General features: G+C 57.0%; 5 protein-coding genes across 5 annotated transcripts; 3 read left to right on the forward strand and 2 right to left on the reverse strand.

Moving 5' to 3' along the window:
* The first annotated feature begins 155 nt into the window (after positions 1–155).
* On the forward strand, positions 156–3,011 carry B0H18DRAFT_1092689 (Ndufs1, NADH-ubiquinone oxidoreductase 75kD subunit (775)). The gene is made up of 9 exons (XM_048032323.1): positions 156–356; positions 413–496; positions 616–682; positions 733–756; positions 805–2,143; positions 2,198–2,233; positions 2,263–2,504; positions 2,563–2,802; positions 2,859–3,011. Exons 1-9 carry the CDS (start codon positions 281–283, stop codon positions 2,953–2,955), a joined length of 2,205 nt encoding a protein of 734 aa, XP_047898238.1. The 5' UTR covers positions 156–280; the 3' UTR covers positions 2,956–3,011.
* A 146-nt stretch (positions 3,012–3,157) lies between these two features.
* B0H18DRAFT_979808 (uncharacterized protein) lies at positions 3,158–6,092 on the forward strand. Its single transcript, XM_048044421.1, has 7 exons — positions 3,158–3,509; positions 3,890–4,722; positions 4,776–5,433; positions 5,484–5,508; positions 5,564–5,660; positions 5,714–5,816; positions 5,872–6,092. The coding sequence occupies exons 1-7, from the start codon at positions 3,210–3,212 to the stop codon at positions 5,932–5,934; spliced, it is 2,079 nt and encodes a 692-aa protein (XP_047898239.1). The 5' UTR covers positions 3,158–3,209; the 3' UTR covers positions 5,935–6,092.
* Positions 6,093–6,253: 161 nt separating this feature from the next.
* On the forward strand, positions 6,254–8,055 carry B0H18DRAFT_1082785 (N2227-domain-containing protein; the record flags this gene model as incomplete). Its single annotated transcript, XM_048031586.1, has 11 exons — positions 6,254–6,340; positions 6,399–6,613; positions 6,679–6,875; positions 6,954–7,023; positions 7,079–7,146; positions 7,194–7,263; positions 7,315–7,463; positions 7,516–7,614; positions 7,668–7,739; positions 7,802–7,908; positions 7,957–8,055. The coding sequence occupies 11 exons, from the start codon at positions 6,254–6,256 to the stop codon at positions 8,053–8,055; spliced, it is 1,233 nt and encodes a 410-aa protein (XP_047898240.1).
* Positions 8,056–8,373: 318 nt separating this feature from the next.
* On the reverse strand, positions 8,374–10,146 carry B0H18DRAFT_870029 (VIT family-domain-containing protein; the record flags this gene model as incomplete). The annotated part of the gene is made up of 4 exons (XM_048040065.1): positions 8,374–8,573; positions 8,630–8,802; positions 8,842–9,198; positions 9,923–10,146. The coding sequence occupies 4 exons, from the start codon at positions 10,144–10,146 to the stop codon at positions 8,374–8,376; spliced, it is 954 nt and encodes a 317-aa protein (XP_047898241.1).
* Positions 10,147–11,776: 1,630 nt separating this feature from the next.
* Positions 11,777–13,434, reverse strand: B0H18DRAFT_1114921 (uncharacterized protein; the record flags this gene model as incomplete). The annotated part of the gene is made up of 6 exons (XM_048033184.1): positions 11,777–12,040; positions 12,102–12,284; positions 12,343–12,462; positions 12,522–12,716; positions 12,766–12,859; positions 12,917–13,434. 6 exons carry the CDS (start codon positions 13,432–13,434, stop codon positions 11,777–11,779), a joined length of 1,374 nt encoding a protein of 457 aa, XP_047898242.1.
* Positions 13,435–14,019: the final 585 nt, after the last annotated feature.

Raw genomic sequence — 14,019 nt, forward strand, 5'->3', positions numbered from 1 at the left:
CGCTCAGAACATATGAGATAGGCCTCCAGTGAATGAATGCGCACACTGGCAGCTCAGCGCTCAGAGCTCGAGCTCGAGGAGCGCCCGAATTGCGGGAGCCAATCAAATTGTGCGTAAATCGAACCGCTATCCGGTTATGCCGGGCGCCTAACTCGGTGAAAGCCGGCGTACGGCCATCGTCGTTTCCGTCGTCCTCGTCGCCTCGCTCGACTTACTCATCAGTTCTGTCTCTCACCACCCTCGCGCGCGCCGACCAGCTCGTGCTGTACATTCTCGAGCCATGTTGCGGCTGGTCTCGGCGTCGAAGCCCGCTTCTGCGAGCATCCTAGCCAAAGTTGCTCCCTCTACGCTTACAGGTGCGTGGCGGTTGTGCTGCTGCTAGTTTTGCTTGCTGAACCAGGAGGGTTGTCAGGAAGGAGGACATTTGCGTCTACGTCGGCGCGCCAGGGCGATATTACCTTGACGGTGGATGGAAAGGAGGTTACCGTCCCACAAGGTGAGTATACGTCTGTTTGGGGTTTGCGTCGAAATTGTCCATGCCGGGCCTTTTGGCACCCTTGCTAAGTATTGTACATCATGTTGTACGGTTTCACTAACTTGCTTTCCTTGCGTTAGGTTCGGCTTTGATCCAAGCTTGCGAGGCTGCTGGCGCCACAATACCACGGTTCTGCTATCATGACAGGTATGGCCGGGTTCCTTCAGCTCCAGTCGCTCTTTTGACTCTCTGGTTAGGCTAGCTATCGCGGGTAACTGTCGGTGAGTAGTCTGCTTGACCATATGTCTCGAAAAGCTCAAGTCTTCTAGTATGTGTTTGGTGGAGGTCGAGCGGTCACCAAAACCGGTTGCATCCTGCGCGATGCCCGCCATGCCGGGCTCGAAAGTCTGGACAAATTCACCCCTCGTCCATGAAGCCCGCGAGGGTGTCATGGAATTCCTGCTTGCCAACCATCCCCTTGATTGCCCTATCTGTGATCAGGGTGGTGAGTGCGATCTTCAGGACCAGTCGATGCGATACGGTGCGGACCGTACGCGGTTCCATGAAATCACTGGCAAGCGCGCTGTGGAGGACAAGGACCTTGGTCCGCTCGTGAAGACGTCGATGAACCGTTGCATCCAGTGCACGCGGTGCGTCCGGTTCGCGAATGAAGTCGCCGGTGTGGAGGAACTCGGTACAACTGGGCGTGGCAATGACATGCAGATCGGTATGTATGTGGAGAAGACGATGGACTCAGAGATGTCTGGGAACGTGGTCGACCTGTGCCCCGTCGGCGCGCTGACGAGCAAGCCGTATGCGTTCCACGCGCGCCCCTGGGAGCTCAAGCACACGGAGTCGGTAGACGTCATGGACGCAGTGGGGTCGAACATCCGGGTCGACTCTCGCGGGCTCTCGGTGATGCGGGTCCAGCCCCGGCCGAACGACGACGTGAACGAAGAGTGGATCAGCGACAAGACACGCTACGCGTACGACGGTCTCCGGTTCCAGCGCCTCACGACGCCGCTCGTCAAGCAGGGCGACCGCTTCGTCTCGGCGACGTGGGAGGATGCATTGGCTGCTGTCGCTGAGGGCCTCCGGGCGTCTGGCGCGCAGGGCGACGAGATCCAGGCCGTTGCGGGCCACTTGGCGGATACGGAGTCGATGGTCGCGCTCAAGGACCTCATCAACCGCCTCGGCTCGGACAATGTGACGCTTGACAGCGTCGGTGGGCACGCTGCCCCGGTGCACGCCGTCGATGTGCGCTCGAACTACTTGTTCAACGCGACGCTCCCGGGCGTCGAGCAGGCGGACTGCATCTTACTCGTGGGCAGCAACCCTCGACACGAGGCGGCGGTGCTCAACTCGCGCATCCGCAAGAGCTGGTTGCACACGACGCTGGAAGTGGGCCTGATTGGCGAACGCGTGGACACGGCGTACGGATACGAGCACCTGGGCACGGACGCGAAGGCGGTGGCGGACTTTGTTGCGGGCAAGAGCGAGTTCGCCAAGAAGTTCAAGAACGCGAAGAAGCCGCTGATCGTCGTCGGGAGTGCGATCACGGAACACCCGGATGGTGCTGCGGTTTTCAACGCCCTGGCGAAGTACGTGGAGCAGAACAAGAGCCAGCTGGTCACGCCTGAGTGGAATGGATTCGCAGTCTTGCAGAGGGTACGTATTACACCATGCGGCAACTACGCGTGTTGAAGATGACGCTCTCCATAGGTCGCATCTCGTCCCGCAGCGTACGAGATGGGCTTCGTTCCCTCACGCAAGGCGTCCCAGACAAGCCCAAGTTCATCTACCTGCTCAACGCCGATGAGGTCGACCCCAAGTCGATTCCCCGTGATGCCTTTGTTGTCTACCAGGGCCACCACGGTGACCTGGGTGCTCAGCTTGCGGACGTCTGCTTGCCCGGCGCTGCCTACACTGAGAAGGGCATGACGTGGGTGAACACTGAAGGTCGTGCGCAGATGGGCCGCGCGGCTGTTCCTCCCCCGGGTGCGTCGCGCGAGGACTGGAAGATTATTCGGTACGCCTACATCCTTTCCTGATACTGAAGGGCTCCTGCTTATTGTTGCCTCGTGTAGAGCGCTCTCTGAGGTCGTGGACGCTCCTCTGCCATATGACGACGTGTTGAGCCTGAGGGATCGCATGTGGGAGATCTCACCGACTCTGGTCCGATACGACACCCTTGAACCTACCTCTGTCGATGTTGCCCTTGCTGGCCTGAAGACCCTTGCTTCTGGTACTGCGAACGCGAAGGTGGCGGGCGCACCCTTCGTCAAGCCGATCAGCAACTTCTACCAGACGGACCCTATCTCCCGAGCGTGGGTGTCTTGCACGCTCCGTTTTGTGTGCCCCGTTGCTAACGTCACTCTTGCAGATCCGTAACCATGGCGCATTGTACCCGTGCATTCGTGAAGGGCGAAAACTACGGCTTCAGTGAACTGTCGAGTAAATCGGAAGCGGCTTATGCGTAGATGTTGTGTAATGAAGGGATTCTCAAATTGATTTCACGCCTTCGAGATATCCATCCATATTCTGTCGCCGTGGCCTGAGTGCGCCCCAGCGGCCGACGAAGGACCGGAGAGGGCTCGTGCGAGGCTGAGCTGTATCCCTCTTCGATGGGTCACGTGATATAGCTGTTTAGGGAGGCGCAGTGCTGGTGGTAAGTACACCGCCAGTCTCGACTCCTGCCCACCCACGGCGGCAGCGGTCTTTCCTTTCGACCACCATGAGCTCTCCAATTTACGCCAATACGGCCCCAGACCCCATCTATCAGCGGCCAGCGACCATCTCTGAGCTCGCCGCACGCGCTCAGGACCAACTGTGGGACCCTGCCAAGGGTCTGAAGCACTGGCTGCGCACTGCAGAGAAATCTCGCAGGAATGGAGACTACTACGCGGAACACCAAGACTATGAAAGGGCATTCGTCGAGTATGCGAGGGCCGCCACCATTGTACTGGAGAAGCTGCCTACTCACCAGGACTACACTGCCCTGTTGAATGCTGATCAGCGTCAGAACCTAGGCATGGTAAGTGTCCGATCGTGCTCTGTGGTTTGCAATGTCTCTTCAGGATTCTTGGTCGGGTGTCTATTCAAGGGCGTTCGCTCTGTCTGAAAGACAGCTTCCTCGTTTGGCTTCCCCGTATGGCGCTGGTCATGGTAGGTCGGATCAGCGACCGTTCTTCGTCATGAGCCTCCGGCACTTAATCTTTCACCCTGTGAACTCTCTGTCATGCTCTAGGGTTCGTGCCACCAAGCGCTTCAAGTCGGTCAACCTGCCAGGATTAGTTGATCCTAGCTGGTTGACAGGTGCTGCGATCGGACCTCTGGTTTCGCGTCGAACGGTTGTCCTTTTGTTCTCATTGACACGTTTGTTGCCGTTCTCGTGCTGAAACGCTTTGTCGATAGAATGGGCAAGACATCCTCGAGTCCCTTAGTCAGCTCAAGCCCGTGCTTGTGGACAGATATGAGCACTGGCAGGCTACTCAGAGTGCCACTCCAGGTTCCAGTCGACCATCGACCGCTGGTTCACAGTACACAGACATGACCTCAGACGAGGAGCAGAGACGTAGACGGGACGCGGATCGTGCGCGGGAGGCGAGAGAGGCGACACTAAGGGAGCAGAGTTGGCAGCGTGGCGAGCAGGAGCGACGGAATGCGGAGGAGCGGGATCGTCAAGCGCGCCAGGAAACTGCACTGGCACGGCAACACTTGCTTGAGTCACGGCGCAGAGAGGAACAAGCGGCTGCAGCTGAGCGACGGGCAGCAGAGGCTAAGGCGATGGCGGAGCGGGAAAGGCGAGCCGAGAGGGCGCGCAGGGAGGAAGAAGCACGGAGAGAGGATGAGGAGAGGCGGAGGGGCCCAGAGGAGAGGCGACGGCGCGAGCGGGAAGGCATCTTGCGGAGGCAGCAAGAAGCAGAAGCCTCTGCGCTCGCTGCGAGGATGGAAGTCGCTACGCGGCTGACGCCCTCGCCCAACGGTAATAGATCCGGCGAGGAGACGAGTACCAGGGGCAGCTCGCGGAGCTTCCCTGTGGCAGCGCCCCAACCCGGACATGCGCCTGGTTCATCCCAGCAGCAATCACTATATGGGCCATCTACCGGCCTGTCGATCATGCCGCTCGAAAGCCCAACAAAGAACGACGACGACTCTTCAACGGACGTCGAGGGCGTGGATCGTCAACCGTGGAGCCGTCACCGGCATATGGACAACACCCCAAGCAAGTCAAAACAGCATTCTGCGTACGTTTCCACCCGAGTTCCGTGCGTGTCATGTAGCTGACAATATTCTCTAGCATCCAATACCCACCTCCAATGACCACCACCTCACCGGCGCCACCAGAGGGTCCCATAAGATACCCAACCCTCATGTCCCAACATCAGCTCAAGCAAGGCTACGTCCCGTCACTACAATCCATGTTCTCGAAGTCTACCCCAGCTCCACCCGCCCCTAACGATTCCTCCCTCCTCTTCTTCGACTCCAAACCTCCCGAGAGCCAACATTCGTACTCTTCGTCCATCTCAAATCCTGTCGTTCCTCCGCCTCCCAGCCACATGTCTGTACCCAATGGGCATGGTCGCCAGGGTTCGATCACGTACCCCCAGCCCCAGGCTGGACGCCGAGGACCTTCTCCCTCCGGTGCGCGGCCACCGCAGAGTTCGTCCGCTTCGCGCATCGTCCCGAGCAACTCGAGGGACTCGACTGTCCACGACCTCAAGACCGTGAGATTACCTCGCAGCTGCCTCCCGCGGTTCTTGTCAATCGCTCGAGTGAACACGCTTCACAACAGGGAAACATGCGGGTTGCTCCTCGGGAAGGACAAGGGCAGCAAGTATGTCGTGACTACTCTGTTGATTCCCAGACAGCATTCGACGAGCGATACGTGTACGATGGATGAGGAAGAGTTGGTTCTGCAGTTCACGGAGGAACGGCATCTGATCACTCTTGGATGGGTGAGTGGGTATTGGTAGCCAGTGATTTCGTCACTCACTTTTGGTTCAAGATACATACCCATCCAACACAGTCTTGTGGGTGCTTATTCTTATGATGGTGTCTACATAGGCTCACCTGTCCATCTCGCAGGTTTCATGTCATCAGTAGATCTCCACACTCATTCAGGCTTCCAACGCATGCTGCCGGAGTCATTTGCAGTGGTTTGTGCTCCAACTTCAACACCGACGTAAGCTTCACGGAGCGTCTGCCCTAACTAAACTTAACACCGCTACCTGACAGGTTTGGCATCTTCCGCCTGACAGACCCGGGTGGTCTGCAGGTGATTTTAGAGTGTACAACAAAGGAAGCGTTCCACCCCCATCCTGAGGTTCCTATATACACGGTCGGTCGATCCACTTTGCTTCGATGTCGCCAATCTCATGTTTCAGTCGCTCCAGGATTGTGATAATAGCCATGTTCAGATGAAGGACATGGAGCTTGAAATCGTCGATCTACGGTAGCCGTGCTGCATTCTCTGCGTTCTTCATCTGTCCTATCGTATACCTCGGCATCTGTATCAATCATTACCGCTTTGTTGAGTGGAATTTGTGCATTGTACCACCCTGTTGTACACATACTATCGTTCTGGCCAGTCATTATGCATATGGATTGTCATGGACTTCCTGAGTGATCGCACCGGTGCTTACAGCCTCTACAAACCTGGAGGTTTGAACCAGAAGTCGATCGGTTAGTCGCCTGGCATATCCCGATTTGGGTTGTACGCGTCAGGAGCGTACTCGTCCAGATTCCGATCTGTGGACGCGGTATTCTCGTGCCACCATGCCTTTCAGTCAGGCAGAAATAGCAGAAGAGCAGACGCACTTCGCTAATGTCATACAAACGTTCAAGCACTATGCCGCATACTCGGTGGGTGCTGGTCTACTCAGTACAATACATGTATCAGCTCAGAATGTTGCGACTCTAGTTGTCGGCGAACAACCGCCGCAGGAAGGACTTCTTTACCCTACCACGGGCGGACCAAGAGCTACTAAGTAGCCTTGGATACAAAGAAAATATTGCGAAGGCTGACAGAGCCATCATGGCGAACGCGGACTTTCTTAATCAAATAGTGGCAGATCCTGAGATTTTCGGACATGACTTGGACTCGGAGGACGTAGGATACTCTGAAGAAATCCACACGTCAGATGGTACGAAAGGTACTCTTCTGTGCTATTTTACTGATGCATTGTTCACCGGTGTCGTAGGATCCTCTCATTCGCATCTCATGATCATATCCACGGATCTCACTCGCACTCACACTCGCATTCGCATGACGAGCCCAGAGCCTCGCAGGGACATGGTGGACCAGGAAAACAGAAGCGACATCGCCCGACTGATTTTGACATCGACAAGCTGAGAAGTACTCTCAAACAGTTCGTCCGCGACTGGAGTGAAGAGGTTGGTCATATAGCACCGTGCCACTGCCGCCACAGTAGTGTTAGTCTCCATCTCATCCGCTTGCCTTCAGGGTCGCGCTGAGCGCGAGTGTGCTATGCCCCGATGAGGGAGGCGTTGTTGCAGCACTTCTCCGACATTCCGCCTGAGGAGAGGTGCGTCGTTCAAGTGCTGTTAGACGAGTCTGTTCTGCACGGACTGTTCGCGCAGGCATAACTTCAGGGTACTTGTCCCAGGCGCTGGTCTGGGACGGTTATCTTGGGACGTCGCAAATCTAGGTATGTGTACGGCAGTACGCGGTCAATACCCGTCTCACAAAGCGTAGGCTTTGCGTGTCAGGGCAACGAATTCTCTCATTACATGCTGCTGCCTCATTCTTCATCCTCAACCGGTGCGTTCCATCCTTCCCCATCTGTATGCCGATCCAACGACCCACAATATACCAGCACCGACTCGATTGACCAGCACACGATCTATCCCTACGTCCATTCCTTCTCCAACCTACCAAACAGCGCCGCGATGCTCCGGCCGATCAGCATCCCCGACGTCATGCCATCCTCCCTTCCGCAAGGAAGCAGCTTCTCACTCGTTGCCGGTGCGCGTGCCCCCTCTAGCGTTCACTCGGCGGTCTCACGACTGGCTCGCAGGCGACTTCGAGGAGATATATGGGGCGGATGACAACCAAGACGAGCCACAAGGTGGGAAATGGGACGCGATCCTGACCTGTTTCTTCATCGACACCGTACGTCGCAATCCCGCCTCTTTTCCCGCCGGACAATACTGAGCTCGAGCCCCACAGGCCAAGAACATCGTGAACTACCTCCGCATCATCCACCGATACTCGCTCCTGGGGGCGTCTGGATCAACCTAGGTACGCCTTAAACTCCGGGTACTTACGCGATGGCGCGGAATATACTGAATCATTTGACGCAGGCCCGCTCCTGTGGCACTTCGAGAACAACTCGACCAACGACCCCTCGATCGAGCTCAACCTCGAGGAAGTGAAGGCCCTGGTGCGCAAGATCGGCTTCGAAATCTCGGTTCGTCTATCCGGTTTCCACATCGTCATGCACTCACGTTCGCGGCAGAACGAACGCACCATCGACACGACGTACACCAACAACGCGCAAAGCATGCTTGGATATGTATACCACGCTGCATTCTGGACCGCAACAAAGAGAATTTAGATTTCCCAATCTCCAGGACATCCGTCTTCTCCGCGTAACCATGACAGCGGCGTCCATGCATCATGAGCGATATACATGACTGACCGACAGACGCAGAACGATTTGAACTAGAAGAACAATAGTAGTGGCTTCGCTAACGTGCATCTATGCATTACCTAAAACTATACTGTGATCCTGATAATACAACGTGCCAAACCAGGCCGGACCGGCAAATGGCTACAACATCAGAACGAGAAGAGAGCAGAGAGCGCGTCCTCGTCCATAATCCAAGGAGGAACACAACTACCAAAACCATACGGGACGGATCCCGCACGACGGTCATGACTCGAGGGCCGCGACGATGGCGTACGCTGCTGCTGCCGCCGCGCCGCCGACCAGTAGTGTGCTGACCGCGCCCCAGATGTAGCCGCCCGCACCCTGGCCAGCCCCGGTGATGCGCGCCTTGACCGCGCCGAAGACGAGGAGGACGATGCCGGTCACGATGCTTGACCAGATCAGCGCGCGGTACGCCACAGGCTCTGCATACCAGCGTCAGCACTCACGCACGTTCGCCGGAGGGAGCTTAGAAACGCACCGAAGAAGTATGGGAGCAACGGAATGATCCCGCCAATGAGGTAGCCCATGCCAATCGTGAACGCGGAGATGTACAGCCGCTTCGTGGGCACCTCCTCGAGGCCCTCGCCGAACTTGAGCAGGAACGCGGACAGGCCGACGCTCGAGCTCCACCGGAGGCCGGCCTCGGAGTCGCTCGTGCTGTAGCGGCTCGCGGTGTCGCTCCCACTTGACGAGCCCGCGGCGGTGGTCGAGCCCTCGCCGTGCGAGTCGACCTCCACGTTCATGAGGCAGTGTGCGACGGCGCGGCTCGTCTTTTCGTCGACGCCGACGGGCCCGAGCACACCGTACACCTCCCGCTCCATCTCGCCCTCGCAGCTCCGGAGCACACGCGCGCGCGTCTGCTTGCGGAGGTAGCGGTAGTGGTCACGTTCTGCTTGCGAGGCAAGGAAGCCGCCGATGCCCATCGAAATGGCTCCGGCGATGAGTTCTGCGATGCCACCAAGGATGACGAGTTTGGATTCGCCCAGCGAAGAGAGGCCGGCCGTCAGGGCGAAGGGAACGGTGAGACCGTCTGAAAGGCCAATGACACTAGAAACGCGGCGACGTCAGTAATTGACTCTCAGGAGTATGTGACTATGGCAAATGACATGGGAACGAGAAACTAGATAAGTTCGTATGACTATGCGTCAACCCAGACCTTGAATGAGACAGGAGGCGGAGATGCTACGGCTAACGACCCAGTGGCATGCTGCAACCGGAACAGCCAGAGCGAATGGTAAGCACTGCAACGTCTTGACGGTGATTGCATTGCAATTCGTGCTGAGCGCGTAACGCGGTAACACACCGGATACAGACCACAACTAGACGACCAGAATTTGTGCAGAACAGAACACGTTGCGTGCCGCGAAAAGGTCAGTGTAAATGCGCTACACCGCCCGAACACATAGTGACAGCGGTGGTACCAGCTTTCCGGACACCGTACACGGGAGCACGCCAGTGGCGCAAAGAGGCCGCGAGCTACCCTGCAGTCCTCTGCAGCAGTGGGCGACACATCACGGGCAAGTATAGCGCTGCGACAAGGGTAATGCCAGACGCATAGCCGACAAGGCACATATAACCGCGTCAAAACAGTACGTGGCCACCCTGGGGGACGGTTGAAGAGTGACGCGCGAAAGCTGGCAAAAGCGCATTCTGGCTTTCTACCAGAAAGCCCTATCATCTCAGCGTCCTCCGGTGGTCTCTCTAAACATGAACGAGCGAACCAAGCACCGCACATCCGGCATAGTCCCAGAGCAAGTGAAAGGCCACTCACACGTCCCGGACCACGTCTGGGTCCACAAGTGTCCGGTCATCGTCGCCAATGAGCTCTTTGCAGCACACGCCGTCTCGTGCGCGCTCATGTCTGTCGCATTTTGCGGCGGGTGGGACCTCGTCCCCGGTGGTGTTGTTCAGAGACCAGACCGGTGGCTTGCTGCCTACGTCTCCGTTCTGGCGAGGGAGGGGGACGGCGGGTGCGACGCTTTGCGCGGAGGACATGTCGGTCGTGGCTGGGCTGGCTGGGAGGGCAGTGGTGGAGGTGGTTGTCTGGGAGAAAGAGGATGGACTCGTCGCGGGCGGGATGAGAGCTAATGAGCGGAAAGGTGGAGCGCTGAGCTGATGCGGTCACGTGCGACCCCCGCGGTGTGCGCTCAGCAATGCGCGGCGGCCGATTGGCCTGCGTGTTCCCGTCCAGTAGGATCGCGTCCTCGAACATCGCTTGCACTGCTATTCCTGCTCACCGCCCTTTCCTACAGGTATTGCCAGATAATAGCCTGCATTCGATTGGCCGCGTAGTCCTACAGGACCGCTGTCACTGTCTGTGCGCCCGACGCCCGACGCCCGACGAGGCTGGCGCGACTGTGTTCAAGCTGAACTCATTCTCAGCAATCATCCAGAGAGCGAGGATCCGGCCGACCACCGCTGAGCCTCGTCATGGGATAGCGGTAGCAGCAGCGTGAATCACCGCAACGCTGGCCCGCACAACGTGTCTCGCCGGCTGGCAGTGTATGTTCCAACTTGAACTTCCCACCACTCATGACGACGCCCTGCGTCCTTCTAGCTCCTGATCATCCTGTAGAACAATCAACACGCGTGTCCTCCCTGATTCGCCAGGGCCCAGGGGACGCGCAAGCGGGATGCTCCTCGTAAGTCGCCGTCATCCTAACTGGTTGACGCCGATCACGACAGCCTCCGAAACTCAACCCCGTCGTTTCGGCACAGATTCGACGCGTCGTTCGCAGGGTCGGCACCCCCAAGACACGCGTGCACTCCCTGAGGCAGACCCTCAATGCAAACTTTTCGAGGGAGGGGATTACACTGGCCCGTCGAGGACACCCCTTGACCTTGATCCGACCCTCCGGGTCGGCCGGTCAGCCTGAGACTGACCCTGGGTCCGGAGACTGTAGGCCTGGCACTGAATCGGGTACATGCCGGCCTCGTCACCTATCGTCGCTCTATCGACGTCTGTCCTGCTCTTCGAGGCCGCATGACGTCTGGTAGGCGCGTCTGCACATACCCGCCCGCGCGGCCAATCCCGGCGCGACGCAAAGGGTGCGAATGCTATCGGGCTAGCTGAGTAGCGCTGCGTACCGTCATGGTGGTTATCGGTATCGAACGTACCCAGTCAACTGGGAAGGTGAGCACTAAAGTACAGGCTATCGTCCACTTACCACGATCGTATGCAGAGGCTCAAAGCTGAACGCATCTCGACGAACACGGTGCGAACACTCCCATGGTTTGTGTCGATGGATGTGTCAACGCTGACCATTGGCTCACCAGCTTACCATCTCCGGCTCTCATCCAAGTCTGCAGGTGACAACCGGCGTGTCGTGTCGCATCGCGATCAGGCTTCCGTTCACCATGGCCACACGGCCGGTCTACAGCCCAGCTCTCAGGTGCACTTCAATCTTCCCTGATTCGCGTAAGAGCTTTCTCTGGGTTATGTTCTGGCTCACTTCTTGATTCCTTGCATAGCTCGCTTGCAGCCCTTGATCAGTGTCTGACATAGTATCCTCGTAGCTTCAAACAATGTCCATGTTGTCATAAATACAGCTTGAACAGCAGCTCGATACATTGGCAAGTAAGGACGGCGGAGGGAGAGCAATGGGGAAGGGTATGTGGCAAGCGCTTAGATGGCAGAGACAAACCTCCTGCTCGTCGAGCCAGAACCAGTGCTCTCTCCGCTCTGCTTGCGAAGAGGCGGTATACGGGGGAGGATGCGGGACAAAGAGCGCTTCGGGCTAGGCTGTGCTCGGTATACTGTGTGATCACTCGCAACTTCGGATGCAGGAGGATGCTGAGGGCGAACCCCGGCTGTGGCAGCGCGATTGGTACGACGACGCATGGCCGTTAGAACGCTGCGCGGGATAATGTGCAGGGGGTTGTCCGAAGGCTGCAAGATCAGTGCGACGGGTCAGCGCGCAGGCGACGGACAAATGTAGGTCTCAGTTTACCTTCCGCTGTTCGGGCACTGAGGCCTTCACGAACAAAGTCTCTTCTACAGATGTCTTCCGCATCGGCGCCAACGATGCACCCCCAGACTCGTCCTTGGATGACTCGCATGGTTCAAAGCCGTCTCGCTGCTCCAGCGGCTTGGGAGACCATTGTCGAGCCAACTGAAGAGATTCGGCTGGAACCTGTATCCCAGGTGCGTGTGTTCAGCAATTTTCTGCGGTCACACAACATCGAGCATACCGAGTTGTGACTATGGCTTGCCAGCGTGCTGGCCGAGGAGTGATCCTCGATCTCCGAGTTCGCGCAAGTCGCGGTGGATGATGTGTGATCTGGCGTAGTCCCAGAAGCATCACCATGTCTCTGCTCGGACCGATAGTGAGCTGGGCATCCAAAACGTTTCAAACAGTGACACGTCAAACCTGATTCAATGCCACGCTGAAGTCAACCGGCGTCTTGATAGCGACGCCATCTTCAAAGCCAATGATCGCCTCGACGACACCCTCGTCATGGCGCTCTTCAAGAACAGTGTCGAGCTCGACTGCGGAGGTGAGACCGTCTTCGGTCGCCCCAACCTGCCTCCCAATTCTGCCATTCTTGTAGCTGGCGCGATGGGCCTATCATGCCTCGTGAGAATGGTCGAGTGACTGCAAGAACAAAACGCACATTGTATTCGTCTCGAGCGTTCTGCAGGAAGTTGGGATCTGCCTCAGACCAGCGGTTCCACTCATCCTCCTTGCGCCTGCTGATAGACACAACTCTGGACACCATGTCCACATCAATCCGATGATGGGACCTTCGTTCCTTCCCAACCCACAAGGCTTTGAACATGCGTCGTGGAAGGATGTGAGGTATGGCTATCAACCATTGAGCCTTTCCTACCCAGCCATCCCATTCAGGAATCGTGTGGACGTGCTCGTCTTCTGGTGTGCAGCAACCACCAAAGTTGGGAGCCACGGGGACGCTGAAGTGCCGATAGATGCGTGGCATACATCGGATGTCACGACCATCCAAAGTCCCCATGACGCATGCGGTTACCTTGGCGCTACCCTCTATGTTGAGTACGAGGCAGGGTCGGGCATTCGCGGCGTACATCTTGCTTCCGAATGTACTCGTTGATTTGCGCGAGCGGACAAGGGAAGTCCTGCTGCCGCGAATGCTCTTAGAACTTGGATCGCGCAAGGCGAAAGGAACCTGGAGACCTAGGACAAACTCCAGGGGAGCAACGAGGGAGGTATTGGTGCAGTAGATGTCACCGCCCTGGACAGAGTGTCCATCCTTTGAGCAGCGAAAGAAACGGTGTTGGGGATGTCTGCAGCGGTCGCAGTTAGACATGGTCGTGGGGTAGAGGTCAGAAGTGTGCTGAACGCAAGTCAGAATGCTTGGAGCGGGATCGTGAGCAGGAGACTGAGTCGGAAGGGGGGCGTGTGATGGATGGAAACTTATCCTCTCGGGGTCTTTTTAATCACTTTGAAGACCGCCTCATTACAACATTAAAAGAGTGTACCGTGGTGGCTCTTGTACTGGAACTTAAAGGCTATCGTTGTAGTATCCGAGTACCAGGACTGCCAACGTAGCTGCCGCTGTTCAAGTTGACATGAACACGATAGCTGACGAACAAATGTGCATAGACAACACGGCGGGTTGTGTTATATTCCCGTCGTTGTCAAATACTCTGATGGGGCATTCTGGTAAGTCGTTGTTCATCGGTCCGAGCCTACGTTACAGTGGGTACGTGAGGGTCCAACTTCCCACGTTCTGCTATTGTTTATTGTCGAGAGTACTAACAGTGTTGTCTACCTAGAACAATGCTTCTCTTGTTCACAGCAAATGCTATGACGACTATCCCTTTTGTTCTCGTTGTCTGGAATACCTTCATATGGCCCACTCGCCGAAGGCCTATACTCTCAATCATTAACC

The sequence above is a fragment of the Fomitopsis serialis genome (assembly GCF_022376445.1).
Source record: "Fomitopsis serialis strain Sig1Antser10 chromosome Unknown B0H18scaffold_6, whole genome shotgun sequence".
In the NCBI taxonomy this organism is placed as follows: domain Eukaryota; kingdom Fungi; phylum Basidiomycota; class Agaricomycetes; order Polyporales; family Fomitopsidaceae; genus Fomitopsis; species Fomitopsis serialis.

Coding starts and splice junctions, on each gene's coding strand:
- B0H18DRAFT_1092689 (XM_048032323.1), top strand. CDS start 281: ATGTTGCGGCTGGTCTCGGCGTCGAAGCCCGCTTCTGCGAGCATCCTA. Junction 497..615: donor GGAGGTTACCGTCCCACAAG/GTGAGTATACGT, acceptor TCCTTGCGTTAG/GTTCGGCTTTGATCCAAGCT. Junction 757..804: donor GCTATCGCGGGTAACTGTCG/GTGAGTAGTCTG, acceptor CAAGTCTTCTAG/TATGTGTTTGGTGGAGGTCG.
- B0H18DRAFT_979808 (XM_048044421.1), top strand. CDS start 3,210: ATGAGCTCTCCAATTTACGCCAATACGGCCCCAGACCCCATCTATCAG. Junction 5,434..5,483: donor ATCTGATCACTCTTGGATGG/GTGAGTGGGTAT, acceptor TTTTGGTTCAAG/ATACATACCCATCCAACACA. Junction 5,817..5,871: donor CTGAGGTTCCTATATACACG/GTCGGTCGATCC, acceptor CAGTCGCTCCAG/GATTGTGATAATAGCCATGT.